Here is a 19,415-nt window from a genome sequence, read left to right on the forward strand (position 1 = left end):
CGTCGCAGTGACACGGGCAGCTTGCCAGGGGGTCCTAGGGGTGCTACAGGACAGGCTCGTTTCTCCCTCGACAGCAACCAAACAGCCCCGCCCCCGTCGTAGGCTGTAGCTCTGTTGAACGCAACCGCAGCAGGGACGCCAGGCTTCAAGCAAGGGCTCGTGCTAGAGCTTCCTGTCGCTCGCCTTGCTGAAAACGAAGTCGCGGCTGCATCTTTTCCGACGCCTCCCGTTCCCTCCATCATCCATGGCTACTTCTCATCACACTCCCACATCCCTTTTTTTTTTTTTGTATGTACCTTTTCTATCTGCATTCGCCACTCTCCTCTCAAGCCGTCAAATGACAAGTTTAAATAGGGTAAGGAATTGCTGCCTGCGTCACGTACCATCCACGTTTATGTGCGACGGTGGTTGGGTAATGAACGCATCACCGCGAGATTTGACAGCCCTGTCAACGCTACGATCCAGTGGCAAGACATCAAATACTTGCTGCATGCCTGCATCAGTGGCTAGTGGTCCATTTGCGCCACGTCAACGCGGTCTTCTCATTTATTTTGGAGTTGTACAATACACGAGTTAGGGATGTTTGTTTCTTTAAGTGACTCCCTAAAATTCCTATCATATTGAATCGAATGTTTAGATACTAATTAGAAATTCCTATCATATCGAATCGAATGTTTAGATACTAATTAGAAGTATTAAGTATAGACTAATTAAAAAATCAATTGCACAGATGATGAAGACTAATTTGTGAGACAAATCGATTAAACCTAATTAGTCCATGATTAATTAGTCCATGATTTGACAATATTATGCTACAGTAAACATGTGCTAATGATGGATTAATTAGGCTTAATAGATTCGTCTCGTGAATTAGCCTCCATCTGTGTAATTAGTTTTATAATTAGCTCATATTTAATCCTCGAATATTCGATGTGACATGAATTTTAGTCTGGACTAAAGATCCAAACACGGGTTAAGGAGCAGCAACATTATGCCCACTCCTGGGGAATATACAAGGTCTACAGCACACAAGTGTAAACAGCAATTCGAAAACAAAGAGCCCCATACTGCTCCAAACAAAAAGGGTCCATCTCCAGTTCCAGAGTAATCTCTTGAGAAGAGGGAGTTCAGCCTCAAGCTTCAGTGATGCAGCATAGATCTCCGGGATGCCCGCACCAGGACCAAACTCTGCTCTTTGTCCTAGGATTATCCTGACTCCCGTTGTTGGTTCCAAACCCTCAGTGATACCCCTCATTTTTAGTCTAATAACCTGGGATTCCGAGGAATAGCCAGACAAGAGGGAGACGCTTCGGAGAAATGTCTCTATGAAGTGCATGTGAGCGCTCTTGAACTTAAGCATGCATGGTTGACTTGAAGTTGAGATCACTTTGCCATCTGCAGATAGGAACTCTGCCTTTACCTGAGCACAATGGAAGAAATGCATGAGGTTGAAATCATTGTCAGTTTAAACAATGGAAACCCGAACATGATGTGTCCAGTTCAAAATGCAGGCCAAGGGACTGTAACGAAACACAAATCCTTCCACTCCACCACCACCACCAACAACAACAACATAGCCTTTTAGTCCCAAGCAAGTTGGGGTAGGCTAGAGTTGAAACCCAACAAGAGCCACAAATCAAGGTTCAGGCACATGAATAGCTGTTTTCAAAACACTCCTATCCAGGGCTAAATCTTTGGGTATATTCCATCCCTTCAAATCTCCTTTTATTGCCTCTTCCCATGTCAATTTTGGTCTTCCTCTGCCTCTTTTCATATTACTGTCACGCCTTAGGGTTCCACTACGCACCGGTACCTCCGGAGGCCTTCGTTGGACATGTCCAAACCATCTCAACCGTTGTTGAATAAGCTTTTCTTTTAATCCTTCCACTCCACCAATATCTTTTAATCAGGAATTTCAATAGAACGCCTCAATGCAGAACAGAGGTCATCAAGCATACTTCTCCTATGTTGTTAACGTCAATTCATCTACAATGCTTCAATTGGATATTCTTTTCTTAACAGTTAAACATTGTCTTCAAAGAGATGAGTATGTAGAATGCAAAACCCAACTCCGTATGACCTGTTGCAATGCAAACCCAGCATAATGTGTCCAGTTCAAAATGCAGGCCAAACCACAAAACAAAGTACGAACCATTCCACTCCCGGTATCCTATAATCAGATATTTAAATAGAACCTCTAAATGCAGAACAGAGGTTAAATCATTATCTTATCATGAAGTCTATGCAAATAGAAGATGCAATGCAGAAGCATACCTCAACCTACATAGTTAGCATTAATTCATCTAAAAAGCTTCAATTGGATATCATTCTTTTCTTAACAGCTAACGAATGTCTTCAAATAGACTCGTATGTAGAATGCAAACTCCAATTCAGCGTGACCTGTTCAAAATGCAGGTCACGAAAAGCAGAAAAGAACAGAGACCCTTCTAATCTAGGTATCTTCTCAAATGTTTTTGCAGAACCTCTCAAAGCACAACAGAGTTCACTATTGTTATCTTTTTCATTAGTCAAGTATGCAGCTATGAGACGAAATGCAGAAACATGATTCAGACAACATTATTGCCACCAATTCATTCACAGAGCTCCAATTAGATGCAATTCTTTTTCTCAGTAGCCAATGGACATAGTGTAACCAGGGGAGAAATTTATAGATGGGTGCATACAACGCAATACCCAGCACTACCATTGAAAATGCATGTCAGCGCTGTTGAAAACATAACACAGACCCTTCTAAAGCTGGTGCCCTTTTATCAAACATTTAAACCCCTCAATGAATGATATAATACACAAATGTATCTTATCATTAGTCAAGTATATTATGCAACTATGAGATAAAATGCGGAAACATGCTTGTCTACACACATAAATTCATTTATAAAATTTCATTCAGATGGCATTCTTTTCTCTGTAGCAAATGAATACTTTCAAAGGGAAACATCATGCAAAGCTGCTTTTCACAAGAACCCATAGCAAATATACCTGGAAAACACCAAGCCTCCGGTTGTAATCGGATTCTGGCAGCGTCAGCGATACCTCAAGCTGCATTCGCTGATTCGGAGGCACCAATCTCGGCACCGGCACAAACGCCACCGGGCTAGGCTTGGTGTAATCGAAATTCAGGGTCTCGGTCACCTGAACAGGCTTCTCCACAATTCTTCCCACCAAGAGGCCCCCTCCCAGGAATGCCATAACCAGCAGTGCACACAGAACCACACAGACGTACGCAGCCCAGAGCGACCCCCACACCAGCCTCTGCGCCACCTTCCCCACGCCCTCCCCACCTCCAAACCGCGCGGTCAGAGCGCCCACAGCGTCGCCAGCCACACCGAGCGCCCACGCCCTCGCGCGCCGGGCCAGTCCGAGCGGATCGGTCACGAAGAGGAACCACCATTGCAGCAGCCGGACCGGGAACGCGAGGCAACTGATGAGCGCGCTGACCTGGAAGACCACCGCTTTAATGACGAGCACGGCGAGATACTCGAGAATGCTCGGGGCCGGCGAAGGAGCACGCGCCTCCGCCTCAACATCAGCACCATTGGCCTTCTCGTGCGCTTCATCCTCCTCCTCTTCCTCGTCGGGGGGTGGGTCAGTGCGGGGGGCGGCGCTGGTGGCCTCGGATGCGTCGGGCTTTACAGGCTCGTCTTCGACGGCAGTGACGGTGGAGGCGGCCGCGGAGGCCGAGGGAGAAGGGGAGAGGACGGGGTAGGGCTGCTTTAGAATTTTCGCGCTTCGCGGGCGGCGGCGGAGCGTGGAGGAGGAGGGGGTGTGGGGAGGGGAAGGGGAAAAGGAAGGGGAGGGGAGCGAGTCAACCGCGTCGAAAAAGGTGTCGTCGGAGGCGGGTGAGGAGGAGGAGGCAGTGGCGGCGGAGGGGTCGCCGTCGTCCATCGGCGGGTGATCGGTGGGACGGGTGGCCATGGTGGTACGGGATTGGGGAAACGAAGGAGAGATTCGTGGGGACTGGAAGGGGGAGGAATCGTTGCCGGTGGCGGTGGGAGAAGATGGGCGAGTATTTTCGTTTACCACCTCGCTATTTCAAGTTATTTGTTTCTTCTTCTTTTCTGAAATATAGTATCTGGTTTTCCCAAAAAAAAAACAGATATCTACTTTTCTAAATTTAAATTGGTAAATTTGGTAAAATACTTAAATAATACTACTATGGACTAGTAGAGAGTTAGGGGATCCCTTTATTTCACTGAAAATGAAATTGCTAAGTTTAGCATGGTTTACACAACTCGTGAGCAAACTATGTGTTCACGACAAAATGCTATATGATGTAAACTAAATTTTTTTGTGTTAAAAGCGTTTTCGATGCTGCAATTCGACAGGAGGGGCTTAGCCCACTGTTTTCATTATATAATTGGATGTTGCATTGTTAAGAACTTAAGACCATATGCCCTCAAAAAAAAGAACTTAAGACCATATAAGACTTGTTTAAATCCATAGCACTTTTAAATCTTAGAGATAGAGAATGTAGATATTTCCACTAAATAGTCACAAAAGCAACAAGTGGAACCAAAGCAAAACAATGAGAGTTCATCCAATTTTTGAGAATCACCAGGCAATGCTTTGCATCAGGCCGCATAGGACTCCGAGATGCATAAGATCTCGTACCAGCTTTTCCAGAGAAGAATGACATGTGCCTATACTCCTTCCAAAAATCCCCTCTGCAATGCCACAAAAACTACTAACGGAAGAAGACGTTGGAGAAGAGAAACAGGGCCATCCAAAAATCCACGTGTTGGGCTAGCTCATTGCCGGCACGCCACCTCGGTCCTCTCGCCGCTCCGCGTGTCCTCATGTCATGCACGTCAGGGCCTGTTTGGTTTCGGATCTAGCTCCAGGCGCTCGAAATACGTTGAACGTATGGGAGCGCTGCCTGGTTTGCCAGGACCGCATCTAAAGAAGCCCTCAAGAACTGCAATTATGCGAAATTGAGCCCACAGTCTCATGGGCTTGCCCATCAAGACGTTCTCCAGCAGTCCAGCTCATCTGTGGTTGTTGGATTTAGCCCGTGTGGAGAGTCAGACACCAATACCAGGCCAATTTCACACCCATGAGGCCCTTGAAAACGAGTGGCGATGCTGATTTGATGCTTTGGCGATGCAATAGTAGCCACTTGAAGCATGTTCTCCCCCTCAAAAAAAAAAAACTTGAAGCGTGTTCTGTAATTGAAATAGTTGGTTCAGGATGTATTGTATGCTGTGTCTAGCTAGGCCCATATGGATCCCTCTGAATTTTGTAACAGCTAGCTGATGCTCGAGGCATTCAGAAACCAAGCTGATGAGCAGACGAATGGCAACCGGGCAACCACGCAAACGGATGCTACGGAGTTCGACGGTGCTGCTAGTGTTTTTCCTTGGCAGAACATATCACAACACAGATAATTTTTAGGATGTTGTTTGCCGGTTCGGGAGAGGAACCACTCTCCTACTCCAGAGCCGCTTCTTCTGTATCTTCAGAGCCTAGTGACATTGGGAGGCGATCGGGTTCATCTGTGCCAGAAACATAAAAACGATGCACACTGATACTAAGGCCCTAAGACAAAAGACCGTTCCACACAAATTCTCACGGATCTTCTTTGAGTAATCCATTTATCTTAGCTTGATGACGATCTCAGAAGCTCTATAGCTTTTGTAATTTAGCACCCAATTATATCACCTTGTCCCAAGAGGAATAGACGCGGCTCTGTTTGTTTGAGTTTCATAGTAGGTTCTCGGTGTGAAAAGTCAGAAACTCGTGCAGCTTTCGAAAAGTCATTAGCTTGGAAAAGCTGAGTTCATATGAGAAGCGGAAAAGTCCAGTTTTCCGAGCTTTTCATAACTTTTTTAGCCCAGAAAGCTAAACACATCTTCTAAATGCTAGTGCTGACTTTTCAGAAATAAAAAGCTAGCAGCAGCTTTTCAAAAACCCTCAAAAGATGCAGCTCAAACAAACAGACCCTGATGTTCATCACAGTTTCTTATGGTTAGCCACTTCATCTAGTGGAACTACAATTGGTTATATGAAAAAAAGAGAAAAGTTTGGAGGTAATTTGCCATAGAAGGTACCACATGTATAGCTACCATTTTATCTGAGAGGGAAAAGGAAAAATGAATGGTTACTAGGAGCAAAATTGCTATGAAAAACCCTAAAAAACAAGAATTAGCTATGTGAAAAGGAAGGATATAATAATCTAGACATATAAGTACTATTCTTAATTTCATGACAATCATTGTCTTTCCACTTGCGCCATCTATTTTGAGACTAACTTTGGGTGTTCTATATTTATCTATGATGGTGTGTTTGTATTGATTCCGTGGCTGGCTAGGCTAAGCTCAAGAGCGGGGCAACTTTGGCGTGAGCTTCTACGAAAAACTACAAATGAGTTGCCTAATAATTTGTGGCATGTCGAAACTTCATCAGGAACCAAACAACGACTTAAAAATGCGATTCAAACATTAAACTATTTCATGCAAGAAAAAACAATTAGGAAATTTTGACCATTTTATCTCGAAGGGACAACAAATGACTACTAGAACTATCTATGTGAAAAAAAAAGAGGAAAAGTTCGCGCATGCCATAGAGGGTAAAAACCACGTGACAAGGAATCTTAACCTCGCTCCTTTTTGTCGCTACCATTTTATCTAGAAGGAAACAATGATTCGTTACTAGAATTGGCTTTGTGAAGAAAAGACAATAATCTGTAGATAAGTTGCCGTGCAAGGTAAAACGTGAGTGAAAACATAAAAAAGAAAACTGGAGGGCCAAAATCTCCTCCAATGGCACAGGCCTCACGTTAACCCCGCCTGCCTCTCCAAACGGCAAATGACCAAATTACCGACACGGCCATAACTCCGCCCCGATCTATCCGTCGCCCCCACCAAAAACACTCGCGCAGGAAGAGAGAGAGGAAAAAAATAAGGCAGAAATAATAATAATAAGAAAACACTCCCGTGTTCTACGACCGCAGGTGGTGGTGGTGCGAACGCGAGGCGCCCGAGGGGGGAGACGCCATGAGGGGGACGAAGCGGCCGCTCGGCGCGGTGACGTCGTGGGTGCGGCGGCAGCCGCCCAAGGTGAAGGCCTTCCTGGCCGTGGTCGCCGGCATGGCCGCGCTCGTCTTCATCCGCTTCATCGTCCACGACCACGACAACCTCTTCGTCGCCGCCGAGGCCGCGCACGCGCTCGGCATCGGCGTCCTCATCTACAAGCTCACCAAGGAGAGGACCTGCGCCGGTTCGTTTCCGCCCGCCCCTTCGGCACCCGTTCCCGATCTGTCGAGATCGCCCGGCCCGTGCCAGCGTCGCTAGGGTCTAGGATTTTGTAGGGTTTGGCCAGTCGAATTAGCGTTTTAAAATACGGGGGGTTGGGAACATGATTTGCAATTTTTTTAACGGGGAATCGGTGGTTTAATGTAGTGTTCATCTAGGAGGCGGCAGGTTGGAATATTTATTCGATCTATTTGGTGCCTGAATACCCCTTAGCTTTAAGATAAGATTTGTTGAGAGGCTAGACGGATGTGTAGCACTGTTATGTTTTGGGGTTCTAATAATGAGGGATTTGGTGCTAAATTACTGATTCTGGTATATTTTGGAGCTGCAAGTCGTGCTTGATTACATTATGCTTTCATTTGACCAGGGTAATTGTATAGGCTTATTGGACCCATTTTGAGGATGGTGTAGTGTGTGATGGTGTTAGCTGTTTCAAAAAGTTCAAAGAAATCGACTGTTGAATCAGTATCGTGTACTTTCCAGTTTTGGTCTTTCTGGCACTTTCAGTATCAATCTGTTTATTAGATTTCCCTCTAGTGAATTATGCATTCTGTTGTCGTATCCAATTGGAGGATCTCTTCATCCAATTGTACAGATTTTATCTTGTATGCTGCAGGCATTTCCATTTTCTCATGGATTTTATATGGGTCAGTTGTGTAGCTACTTGGCCTGGTTTATAATTTAGATTTGAAATTTCCATTATCAGAGGTCTACCGATTTCATTCATGTGCGTGATATAAACTCGTCTGAGGTGCAGAATATTGTGTTTAGCTTGTGATTCTGTTACTTGGTGGACCAAGTCTTATGTTGATCATTTGTTGCTAGTTGCAACCTTACAATTTTCCCCCACTTCTAGCTGTGAAAATTACCCTAAAATTCACCATTCAATTTATATGATTTCTTCAGTATTGTCCGTTGTATGTGGGAAGATGGCCTGCTAATACTAGTCTGTCAGAATTTCCCTTTAGCCACTTTTTGAAGAGTCTTAAGAGCCATTTTCATCTTGCAGGACTATCCCTCAAGTCTCAGGATTTAACTGCGTTGTTTCTAGCTGTTAGACTGTACTGCAGCTTTGTCATGGAGTATGACATCCATACCGTTCTGGACACTGCCACACTTGTGGCCACACTGTTTGTTATTTACATGATACGGTTCAAACTGAGGTCAACTTATATGGTCGACAAGGATAATTTTGCATTGTACTATGTGGTAAGAATTCAACTCATATCTTGGTAATTTCTGGGTTTAGATCAGTAACTGTACTTAGCTAATGATTTCAATTCCTCATACCCTTCCATCTTTTAGGTCATTTGTGAAACGCTTTGACATTCATGTCTGTTTTGTTAGTGATTGGTTTCTGCTGCTTTATGTACTTTTTTTTTGTTACACGCTTCTGTGGACCATATCCGAATAAACTGGACTAAAGTCATGTTGTCCTATCTTGCATTGCAGTCTATGGTTGTTTTTTTTACAATTGATTTTTCATGCACCTCACATAAATCTAGAACTTTGTTTTACCACCTGGGACATTTATCTTTTTTCCCTTCCCTGGGTATTAATAGCTCTATTTTGTTTGTGTGGGTCTTTATTTTGTTGAGAGCTGCATCTCCCAATTTCATTGTAGCATCTTTTGAAGTCATGTAAAGCAATCAAATAGACATTGTGAGTTTATATTATATTTGGGATCTGAGGCAGTGCTTATGATTCTTCTGCTAACAGAAGGCGTTGAACATATATTGCCTAGTTTTATTTGATCTACCACAATATTGCACTACATCTTTGTTTTATATATGCCATCTTATTGTGCTTGGGCTTTTTTTTTTCCTTTGAAGGTGTTACCTTGTGCTGGACTGGCACTACTTATTCATCCTTCGACATCTCACAACATTGTGAACCGGATCTCCTGGGCGTTTTGTGTTTACTTGGAAGCCGTTTCAGTGCTGCCGCAGTTACGCTTAATGCAAAACACTAAGGTAATTTCACCATCATGCCCTTGGGTTCCCTTGATTGCAGGATAATAAGCTGACTTCGGTTTACCATCTTTTGCAGATTGTTGAACCATTTACTGCTCACTATGTATTTGCACTGGGTGTTGCAAGGTTTCTTAGCTGTGCGCACTGGGTTCTACAGGTTCGTCCTTCTCAATAAACTCATGAGCTAATAAATATGCAGCTGTATGATTTTGCAGCAGCATTCAGTTTTCTGTTATTGTTTTTTATACCTAGCAGAGATATTCTGCAATGTCTACTGTCATTCATAGGTGCGTTAGGACTATTATATTTACTGATGCTTGTGTTTTTAGGGTCATTTCTGTTGAATAATCAGATTTCTTGTTTTTTGGGTGGTGAGGGTTAAGCAAATGAAGCAAAATCTAGCGTTCACTGTCTTGTGGCTATTGAAGTTACCCATAGCCATTTAATACATTCAGAATTCCAGTTCTCTAGTGTGTTCATGTTGGTGAAATGCACTTAAGGCAAATGGTATTCAAACCATGTTCATCGGAAGCAAAAAATTCTGTGATGTAGGTTTTGGACACGCGTGGCCGCCTGTTGACAGCTCTCGGCTATGGTTTATGGCCGTCTATGGTGCTTCTGTCAGAAATCGTGCAGACATTCATCCTTGCAGATTTCTGCTACTACTATGTGAAGAGGTACATACAGTATGGCTGTTAAGTTTAGTTGATTGTTAATTTGGACATGATCTAATAAGTGAATGTCGTTGTACAGTCTGGTTGGTGGGCAACTGGTGCTACGGCTTCCCTCAGGGGTGGTGTAAGAAGTTCAGCAGGTTACAAATTCCGCGGTTCACCCATTCTTATGTACCCAGAATAACAGTTATGCTCTAGCCCCCGACCTGCATCTCGTGTCTAATGTGAGACCGGAGCCTCCTTTAGTTGATGTTGCAAGTTGTGACTATTTATGACAGAATTGCTCCGAGGGTCCTCTTAAAAGATAGGTTGTCATTGAGACTGTTTATAGTGCGCGGGCCCTGATACCTAGTTCTTAGTTTCTGTATCACTGTCGTGGTCGTAGAACCAGGTGGTTAATGGTCTATTTTGGATTATAATCTTAGCATGCTTTCTTATCTTTTAGCCCGCAAATAAATTGGGTTGAGCCATGCAGAACTTGCCATGTGAGAATCGTGGGACGAAGGTCATCATGTCGTATTCTCTTGACATTGGGATCATCAGGAGTAGGGATTCCTTCCTGGCCATCACTTAATATTTCAGTACTACTAACATTAATTTTCTAACCGTCTCCTAATGGTCTAGTTGGATATAGGATGGATAGCGGTTGCCTCATGCTTTCTTAGCTTGCAGAGCTCACACCGGTTCCGTTTGCAATTCCTTGTGTTTGTTGCCCAAACAGACATAGCAAAGTCCAAAGGCGTCAGGTGTGCATGAGCAGAAGCCGTGCTCCTCGTGCCGGGACCTCGCGGTCGCGCGGCGCCGTTGGCTGTTGCCCGTCGCGTCCGAAAAGTGAAAAGACGACTGCGATTTGAAGTTAAAAGTTAAAACTCCTGTATGACATGTGGATGTGGATGACTCCTCGAACCCTTCCTCTTTACGACTCGGAGCAGGGGAATGTCGTCGTGAAACCTTTGCCATCGCCATCTCTGTCACGGCAAAAGCACGCGCTCTCTCTGGCCTTGGCTGGAAGCTGCTTGCGGTGCGGCTGCCGCCCAACGCCGGAAGCGGCGTGCAGAGCTTCTCTCTCTGCGTGACGTCGTGAAATCGGTCGCCCAAGGCTTACCGGGTAGAAAAATCCAAAATACTAGGAGAGGAAGAGAGATCCTATCCAACGAAAGCCAACGCGGCAAGCAAGTCGGTCGGACCCTGCCTGCGGCCCTACGCCCCTTCCGCCCGGCTCACTCTAGCCGCGGCCGGATACCCATTCCCAGGCACACCAGCTGCATCGCACGCCACGGCGTCGCAGCCGCAGGCCAGCAGCAGCAGCCACCGACCGACGACCCAAACAGAAACCGGCGCAGACCAAGCACGAAACTCTCGCCGAACTCATAAAAGCCCAACCCAAAACTCCCCTCTGCCCCCGTCCGCCTCCTCTCCCCCTTCCCCCACTCCCCGACGCGCCCCTCCTCTCTCTCCGTGGGCGCCTCCCCGTCCCCCGCCCCCAAATCGCCCCCGCCCCGCACCTTCTCGGAGCGCAGCGCCGGCAGCGCGGGAGGAGAGGGGGGAGGCGGCGGCCGGGCGAGATGAGCGACTCCTTCTGCCCGGACTGCAAGAAGCAGACGGAGGTGGCGTTCGACCACTCGGCGGGGGACACGGTGTGCACCGAGTGCGGCCTCGTCCTCGAGGCGCACTCCGTCGACGAGACCTCCGAGTGGCGCACCTTCGCCAACGAGTCCAACGACAACGACCCCGTCCGTGTCGGCGGGCCCACCAACCCGCTCCTCACCGACGGCGGGCTCTCCACCGTCATCGCCAAGCCCAACGGCGCGCAGGGCGAGTTCCTCTCCTCCTCCCTCGGCAGGTGGCAGAACCGCGGCTCCAACCCCGACCGATCCCTCATCCTCGCCTTCCGCACCATCGCCAACATGGCGGACAGGTCCCCTCCTCGCCTCCCGTCCCGTCCCCCTCTCCGCTCCAATCCTCCCTTTCTTGCTGCTCCCGGCCCGATTCGATTCGATCGAATTATGTGGTCGTGCCAGTGTTTTGCGCTGGATTGATGGTGCGCGCGCGTGTGCGACGCTACCTGATTTGGGTTTTAGGTCCGGTTTCAGGGTTGGTTATGACTGCGGGGTCTAGATTTGAAACATCTGCTTGATCTAAAGTCGTCTAGTGCTTTGCTATATGGTGCCTGGGTGAGGTGCTGGATGATTTTCCCTTGGATCTACGGAAATTTCGTTCTTCCATTAACTGGGAATTGATCTAATACCTTTAATTTCAATAGGGAATGTCAAAAGTTTCATTTTTATTTGGCACACAATAGGTTCTAGTAAAATAGATGGGCTGCTTGCACTTCTGCATGATATTATGCACAGTAAAGCATTGACAAGTTGATCGTGATGGCATGGAGTACCTATACCTGAGGCATGTGATTGGCCTAGTGAAGGATCATTCTAGAGTGGGGCATTTAATACAAGTAAACAAATATCACAACATGTTTCTGATTTGGGTGAATAGATGCACAAGGCTCAAAGCTATGTTCGTCAATAATTTGATTTACTACCAAACCTGTGTGGACCTTTACCGTCATAGCATCTGGATTTCCACAACATGCTGACAGCGAATGATATGTCTTCTGCAGGTTGGGCCTTGTGGCTACTATTAAGGTAAGAAATCTTATGGCTATCGTCCATTATACAGTATTAATTTAGCTGCCTGCATTTTTTATGTAGCTACTTGGTTATACTTGCAAGTGCTAGCTGTGATTTACCATTTTTAGGTGCTGATGAAATGGCGTGTCCTGATAGTTGGCCTATTGTAAAATACTGATACATAACTCTTTGTATGCTCCCTTACTAGGAATATTTGTAGCCCATCAGATTACAACTAGACATTTTACAAATTTTGAGCTAGCGTATATGCTAAGAGTAGGGATCCATGTTCTGTACCATGGCTTTTCTTATCTTCCTGAAGATAGATACACGTAACATTTTTCTGAACACCCATTGTGTGATTGAAGTTGTTGCTGCTTCCAGCTTCCAGTGTTCGTTAGGATGGTAACTCACTGCTATGTAGTGATTATTTGTTTTTGTTTCTTTTTCCTCAAGGATCGAGCCAATGAAATCTACAAGAAGGTTGAAGATCTCAAGTCTATTAGGGGAAGAAATCAAGATGCCATATTAGCTGCTTGTCTGTATATTGCTTGTAGGCAAGAAGATAGGCCTAGAACTGTGAAAGGTACATAGTGTTCTGGAAATTAAGGACTTGCTGGACATTAGAATTCATAACCATACATGCATTAAATTCCATCGTTCTTGTTTTGTGTTGGATTGTTGCAGAAATATGTTCAGTTGCTAATGGAGCCACGAAGAAAGAAATTGGCAGAGCAAAAGAATTTATAGTGAAACAACTTGAAGTTGAGATGGGGCAATCTATGGAGATGGGAACCATTCATGCTGGAGATTTCCTGGTATGTTGGCCCAAATATATATTAGTTTTCCATTTTTTTGTCAGATTTGGTAATTATCGTAGTTCTTAAGTTGGTAGCTAGTAGCTTATAAGCTGACGATTGCAGAGGCGTTTCTGTTCAACTCTTGGGATGAACAATCAAGCTGTTAAAGCAGCCCAGGAGGCTGTTCAGCGCTCGGAGGAGCTTGATATAAGGTTTGGCATTTCAGGCTCTGCTAGCCCTGGTCCATTTCCATTTGATTGTGGTTAGGGCCTTCTGTGGCATGAAAGTTTAGTTTAGCTTTAAGATTGCTGCTTTGGTCTGATTATGGCTTTTGAATCACTGATGCTTAGCATAAACTTTGATCAATTTTAGTCAGGTGACCTAATGAATCATATATGATCAGATAAACAAAGTACTCATACATTCCATTAAAATTAGTTTATGCTCCAGGCTGCAGCACGTAAATCTATTACAAGCCATGATGCAGCTTAATGTTTTGTTTGTATCATCATGTATGATAGACATGCTATGAATCCTGAAATGATAATTCCAACTTGGTCAAATTTGTAGCGCACATTTCTTGACAGATGAAAAAGATATGCTGACACTTCCTTTCAACCTTTTGTGCAGGAGGAGCCCTATCTCAATTGCAGCAGCAGTCATCTATATGATAACCCAACTCTCAGAGGACAAGAAGCCACTTAAAGGTTTGGATTGGTGCCCTGTTATCTCTTCTTCGTATGACTGATGAATCGGTGATAACACTGACATTTTGTTGCAGACATTTCCTTGGCTACTGGTGTGGCAGAAGGCACCATCAGGAATTCATACAAGGATCTGTATCCCTATGCTTCAAGGCTCATCCCTAACACCTACGCCAAGGAGGAAGACCTAAAGAACCTCTGCACACCTTAGGAAGCTTTTTTCTTCTTTTCCTTTGTTACATAAGGAAACTTTTTTCTTCTTTTCCTTTGTTACATAAGTCGGGATTAGATTTGTCAAAGAAGAGTGAGTGATGTTGTCCCTGGTGACTGTACTGGGCAATGTGTCGCCGCCGCGGTTAACTTTATGTGGCCATGAGAACAAAAGTTGTCCTCATCAGATCGAATTTCTTTCCAGTGATGGCAAGTTTCGTACATTACCTTATCTCACCTACCTCCTGAGGCGCAGTTGTCATTTTCGTGTGCGCCCTGGGGTGCAACTGTAGGTAGCAACCAGACTCCTGATTTTGTTGAACTCTCATCTGCATCGTTCTGAAGAAACCATGATGCATCCATCTCTATTCAGATTTTGCACAAACTCTTGAGGAAACAGGGTGTGTGTTTCGGTTCATGTAGCGTTTGTCAGCAGCGGGGGGGTTGGTGGTGTTGTTCAGGTTCAGCAGCCGGCTATCATGCCGTGGGTCATGGGCTCATGGCTTGGTCGGCGGATCGTCGGATCCATCGAGAAAACGGGAAAAAGGGTGGTCTGCGAAGAACCCTCGTTTTGAGCGACGGACGCCCATCCGGTGGATGCGGCACAGCGGCAGCGCGAGGACGACAGGCGCGCGCGCCCGTCAGCGATGGGTTTCTTTGACGCACCAGTGGGGAACGCACTCGCCACTAGCTGACGGCCCTTGGGTAGAAGTTGGGTTGGGTGGCTTGGCAGCCTCACAGTTCACAGGAGTCGCATGGAGCGCGCGCCCGGGTCACTGGGGGTTGCCGAAAAGAAGCCGTCCATGGCGTGGGCGTCCGCCCGTTTAACGTGGACAGCCGGTTGCCTGGCTTGTCCGTCCAGTGGAGCCGCGCAACGTGCTCCAGTGTCGCCTCCAACTTGTGGTGGAGCCTCAGAGGATAGCTAACCAAAGCAGACGGGAACGCTCGTTCCGGGTTGCTCGTCCAGGCAAATTGCTCTTTGACCATGAACAGGTGCTTGATTCAGCTACCAAGTTAGGAAACAGGGCACCATTGGCAGTGACTGCCGACAGTCGGTTCTTATCTGAACCACAATCAGGTCGTAGCCTTTGCATCACTACTTCGACTGCTCAGCAGCTCTTGTTCCATCAAGTTGTGATCGTGCACGATCACGCGCAGGTTCTGTAGAGTTTTGCGTCGTACACTGGCGGCTGCCCAATCACGGCCCTTGGCATCTCGCCATGAACGGCATTCTTTTTGTCAGAAAGATCGCAGCACAAAACATCCCCAACGACACCAGTGAAGTAAATATTATTATTTCACGTAGTATGTTCCTGATCACTCGCTCACGTATAACTGAACTCCAGTCACATACAGAAGGTCTACGGGAACAAAAAATGGTGGCATCTTGCATTATTTCTGTCTTCGTGCTACAAATCAGCAAAACCAGGAGGAGGTGGCTGCGCACCATCACACGGAGCACCTCCCGCAGGCTTAGCTGCCTCTCGTGTGATCACTTATTTCTAACAGGGCGCATCAGGCTGCAACTTTCTTGGCAGTCACTGAGTTGACAATGGTGGCGAAATCAGGGCCCTGCGAACAACAAGAAATTGTTAAGCACTTAGCTGATAGGAGACTATATAACAGTGAAGGTTTTAGAACTAATATGCGGCATACAGAGTGGAGAGATGAATATGCACGCACGGTCCTACTCCCTCCGTCCCAAATTATAGGTCGTTTTGGCTTTTCTAGATTCATAAATGTTTGTATGCATCTATACATACACTATATTTAGGTGCATACAAACATCTATGCACCTAAAAAAAAGCCAAAACGACATAATTTGGGACGGAGGGAGTATTTAACACCACTGAGAACGAACACAAAAAAAAGGTTGCAGGCATAAACCACTACTGAACAGATATTGATGTAGATAGTCCGGTTAAACACCATTGAGATTTGGAAATACATAATAAAAGTTTTATTATGGGTTTAGGAGCTGTAAACATTCAAGATCTGATGTTAATTTCTCATACCTTCAGAGAGGCACCACCAACAAGAAAACCATCAATATCTTCTTTCTTTGCAAGCTCTGCACAATTGCCTGCATTTACAGAACCTGCAACAGAAACATAGGAAAATGATCATATCATAGCCAGTCAGACAGAACTGAAATAAAAACAACAGTATCAGTACAAAAATTTTAGCTTTAAGAGTTAATATTTCGTACTATAAATTAGTAAATCATGAATCCTAAGTTCCATCTTCCATTCTCATCAGTTTAGAAGGAAACAAATCAGAGAAACACATTGATTCTGACATGGTGATATGACATGAAAACCTAACCTCCATAAATTATTCGAACGCTAGAGGCAACATCCGGTGATACGTTGGTCTTCAACCAATCGCGTACAGCAGCATGAACTTCCTGGGCTTGCTCAGGAGTAGCAACTTTTCCGGTTCCAATAGCCCAAACGGGCTCATATGCAATTACAACATCGGCCCAGTTTGAGATACTATCTGAAAGCAGATAAATGTTGGTATCAACACCTCAAAGTCTCAAAATAAATCAATGCTCTAAATTCCTTCTCAAGAAGGCCTAAAAAATTTTAGTAAAGAACAAGAAGTTTCACCTGCAAAAGCCTTCATCTGCTCAAAACATACATCAAAAGTTTTCCCCGCTTCTCTCTCTTCCAACAGCTCTCCAATGCAGGCAATAACCTTAATATTTTGGCTCAATGCATATGCAGCCTTCTTCCCGATAAACTGCATCCGAACAACTTGTTATACAATCTGAAACTATGTTCTGCAAGTACGGATCCATTTGCATATGGTGAGTATAATAGTTACCTCATCATCTTCGCCAATAATATGTCTACGCTCAGAGTGCCCAAGAATAACCCATTGACAGCCGATGTCTACCAATTGTTCTGCACTGTAGTTTTTATAAAGGGAAAATTCTATCAGTGAAGAAGAAGTCAAAATAAATCCGTAGTCATCCATTAACTATCATATAAAGTTCACCCAATAATATAAATGCAACAAAATGCTGCTTTTGTTACAATTACTGTACAAGTAGCTGCAATCTCCATGTATAGAAAAGAAAAGGGTAAAAAAGTTTCAGCACCAATACCCAACCTGATCTCTCCAGTGTAGGCTCCTCCTTTCCCAATCCATACATTCTGAGCAGATACCTCAATGCGGCCAGTTAGTGAATTCTTGACCTGGTCAATATAAATGAACGGGGGTGCCACCACAACATCTGCAGTATTGCCATAACTCCACACATTAGTATGCTAGCCGAATTAATCCAAAAACAAGCAGCAAAGTGCCATAGTATATTCTAAACAATCATATCTACTACATGTGTCTTCCACCACGAGATACTTCGTTCTAGTGATAATTTGAAGGCTATAGGTGAAATTCCATCTAAACTACCATACAATTAAATTGCTCCTAACATGCAGAACCTTACATAGATGTTTTGTTTCAACAGAAGAGCCTGCAAACACTGAAGAAGTGTTTCCATGCCATATGGCACTCATACTGGATCAAGTTAGCTGTTCTTTAAGTTTCTTACAGACAAAAAGGATCCGCAAAGTCGCTAGCAAACCTTATCAGGAGCATTTAGCAAATAACTTGCCTCCTGCTTTCTTTCCCTAGAAAAACTTGAGAAGAAAATCTAAACATGTTGGAATTAGCGATGGATTTTTGCACTTTTGTTGTTAGTACTGTAAAGCATGTGAAGCAAATAAGTGGTACTAGTAAATAAATATTGCAAATATTCAGTACCGTACCCATATTAAAATTAATGGGAACCTATGTGAAATAAGAAAACATTAGAATACTGAATAGCAATCGAATGCATGCACCTGATGTGAACAACGTATAAAAAGGAAGATTGAGATATGAGAAGAAGAGACAAATGGCCTTACCTACATCAGCTTCAAGTGTAGCGGCATTCAATTCAGAGACAAGCTTGCTAATGGAGTCCTTTGTTCCATTCTGAAGTGAGGGAAAACAAGAGAGTAAAAAAAGACATTAAAGACCAGAACTGCTAAGATATTTGACTAAGCTAGGACATTAAACACCGATGACATTCCCTGGCTTCTCAATTACAAGTTTTCCAGAAAACGAAAGATGCAACATGCAAGAAAGTAAGAAACTTAGAAACATTTTCCATATATACCGAACAAAAATGGCTTTAGTAGGCCAAGTTAAGCTAGGCAGCAGAAATGCGATTCTATTTCTAGAAACGGCCATGTACGGAGTAAATCACGGGGTATGGGATGACGACAAAATCTCATCCCGGTCCCGTTGGAATGCCCAATGCGGCAACAGCCAAAAGATCATAGAGTTACAAAAGCATCATCAGTACTGACACCCCCAAGCTGCAGAAGCAGAACAGGCACTTACGCACTTCCAGTTGCCCCCGACGAAGAACTGCAAAGGAGACGCAGCAAGCATTAGCATGAGCGCAGAAATCACACGGGCAGATTAAACACGGCTAGTTAATAAAAACGGCCGCGGCGGCGGCGGCGCACCTTGCCGGATCCAGCCATGGCGACGACGCGCTGCGCGCGGCGGCGGGAGCTGCCGATGCGGAGCTGCTGCGGGGCGGCGGGGGCGGCCGCCGCCGCCGCCCGGCGGGGGTCGGCGAGGCGGGAGAGGTGGGAGGACGCGAGGGACGACGGCGCCGCGGCCATTCTCTCTCTCTGTGTGTGTCTCGCAGCTGCGGTTGGTGGGAGGAGGAGGCGAGGCTCGAGACTAGCAGCCGCCCTGGTGGGGTGAGACTAGCAGCCGCCCTGGCGGGGGGGTTCACGAGGTGGGATGATGCGCGCAGCCGCAGCCACCGGCCAGGGCAGGGAGGGACAAGGGAGGGTCGGGGGCGGGGTAGGCAAGGGACAGCGACCCGTGCGCGGGTCCGCGGCCACGGCTTTTTTGTATGGCCGCCTACGCGCCCTTATCGGCCCACGGATAGGGCACCAGGGCCCCGGACCGGATCCTGCCACGTTTCGCGCCCAGCGGAGATATCAGGGCGCCGCTGGGCCGGCCCAGCTGGACGGCGACAGGCCGTGCGTCGGCGTCCACGTGCGTGTTACGTTATTACGTACCAGGTGGGTGAACAGACCCCTCTCAAAAAAAAGGAGGTGGGTGAACAGACAGTCCCGGAG

At 45.7% G+C, this 19,415-nt stretch overlaps 4 protein-coding genes across 4 annotated transcripts; 2 read left to right on the forward strand and 2 right to left on the reverse strand.

The window, feature by feature from the left end:
- Window positions 1–882: 882 nt before the first annotated feature.
- LOC117846568 (seipin-2) lies at window positions 883–4,010 on the reverse strand. Its single transcript, XM_034727788.2, has 2 exons — window positions 3,001–4,010; window positions 883–1,420 (listed from the first exon to the last, which is right to left on the reverse strand). Exons 1-2 carry the CDS (start codon window positions 3,934–3,936, stop codon window positions 974–976), a joined length of 1,383 nt encoding a protein of 460 aa, XP_034583679.1. The 5' UTR covers window positions 3,937–4,010; the 3' UTR covers window positions 883–973.
- A 2,901-nt stretch (window positions 4,011–6,911) lies between these two features.
- Window positions 6,912–10,388, forward strand: LOC117845551 (uncharacterized). The gene is made up of 6 exons (XM_034726613.2): window positions 6,912–7,236; window positions 8,281–8,480; window positions 9,104–9,244; window positions 9,321–9,401; window positions 9,797–9,921; window positions 9,998–10,388. The coding sequence occupies exons 1-6, from the start codon at window positions 7,014–7,016 to the stop codon at window positions 10,044–10,046; spliced, it is 819 nt and encodes a 272-aa protein (XP_034582504.1). The 5' UTR covers window positions 6,912–7,013; the 3' UTR covers window positions 10,047–10,388.
- A 929-nt stretch (window positions 10,389–11,317) lies between these two features.
- LOC117845548 (transcription initiation factor IIB) lies at window positions 11,318–14,494 on the forward strand. Its single transcript, XM_034726609.2, has 7 exons — window positions 11,318–11,836; window positions 12,539–12,563; window positions 13,005–13,134; window positions 13,236–13,366; window positions 13,472–13,560; window positions 13,979–14,055; window positions 14,130–14,494. The coding sequence occupies exons 1-7, from the start codon at window positions 11,484–11,486 to the stop codon at window positions 14,261–14,263; spliced, it is 939 nt and encodes a 312-aa protein (XP_034582500.1). The 5' UTR covers window positions 11,318–11,483; the 3' UTR covers window positions 14,264–14,494.
- Window positions 14,495–15,541: 1,047 nt separating this feature from the next.
- LOC117845549 (triosephosphate isomerase, chloroplastic) lies at window positions 15,542–19,062 on the reverse strand. The gene is made up of 9 exons (XM_034726610.2): window positions 18,786–19,062; window positions 18,658–18,684; window positions 18,177–18,246; window positions 17,380–17,503; window positions 17,092–17,176; window positions 16,875–17,007; window positions 16,588–16,761; window positions 16,278–16,360; window positions 15,542–15,834 (listed from the first exon to the last, which is right to left on the reverse strand). Exons 1-9 carry the CDS (start codon window positions 18,945–18,947, stop codon window positions 15,778–15,780), a joined length of 915 nt encoding a protein of 304 aa, XP_034582501.1. The 5' UTR covers window positions 18,948–19,062; the 3' UTR covers window positions 15,542–15,777.
- Between the last annotated feature and the right edge of the window lie 353 nt (window positions 19,063–19,415).

Source organism: Setaria viridis, chromosome 2 (genome assembly GCF_005286985.2).
Source record: "Setaria viridis chromosome 2, Setaria_viridis_v4.0, whole genome shotgun sequence".
Classification (NCBI taxonomy): domain Eukaryota; kingdom Viridiplantae; phylum Streptophyta; class Magnoliopsida; order Poales; family Poaceae; genus Setaria; species Setaria viridis.

Excerpts from the sequence above, each read along its gene's own strand:
- LOC117845549 (XM_034726610.2), bottom strand. The coding sequence starts at position 18,947 with ATGGCCGCGGCGCCGTCGTCCCTCGCGTCCTCCCACCTCTCCCGCCTC. Across the intron at positions 17,008-17,091 it reads TTATTGGCGAAGATGATGAG|TTTATCGGGAAGAAGGCTGC; the intron begins GTAACTATTATA and ends GTTCGGATGCAG. Across the intron at positions 16,762-16,874 it reads GCAGATGAAGGCTTTTGCAG|ATAGTATCTCAAACTGGGCC; the intron begins GTGAAACTTCTT and ends ATCTGCTTTCAG.
- LOC117845548 (XM_034726609.2), top strand. The coding sequence starts at position 11,484 with ATGAGCGACTCCTTCTGCCCGGACTGCAAGAAGCAGACGGAGGTGGCG. Across the intron at positions 12,564-13,004 it reads GCCTTGTGGCTACTATTAAG|GATCGAGCCAATGAAATCTA; the intron begins GTAAGAAATCTT and ends TTTTTCCTCAAG. Across the intron at positions 14,056-14,129 it reads GGACAAGAAGCCACTTAAAG|ACATTTCCTTGGCTACTGGT; the intron begins GTTTGGATTGGT and ends ATTTTGTTGCAG.
- LOC117846568 (XM_034727788.2), bottom strand. The coding sequence starts at position 3,936 with ATGGCCACCCGTCCCACCGATCACCCGCCGATGGACGACGGCGACCCC. Across the intron at positions 1,421-3,000 it reads GGAGGCTTGGTGTTTTCCAG|GTAAAGGCAGAGTTCCTATC; the intron begins GTATATTTGCTA and ends CATTGTGCTCAG.
- LOC117845551 (XM_034726613.2), top strand. The coding sequence starts at position 7,014 with ATGAGGGGGACGAAGCGGCCGCTCGGCGCGGTGACGTCGTGGGTGCGG. Across the intron at positions 7,237-8,280 it reads CAAGGAGAGGACCTGCGCCG|GACTATCCCTCAAGTCTCAG; the intron begins GTTCGTTTCCGC and ends TTCATCTTGCAG. Across the intron at positions 9,922-9,997 it reads TGCTACTACTATGTGAAGAG|TCTGGTTGGTGGGCAACTGG; the intron begins GTACATACAGTA and ends GTCGTTGTACAG.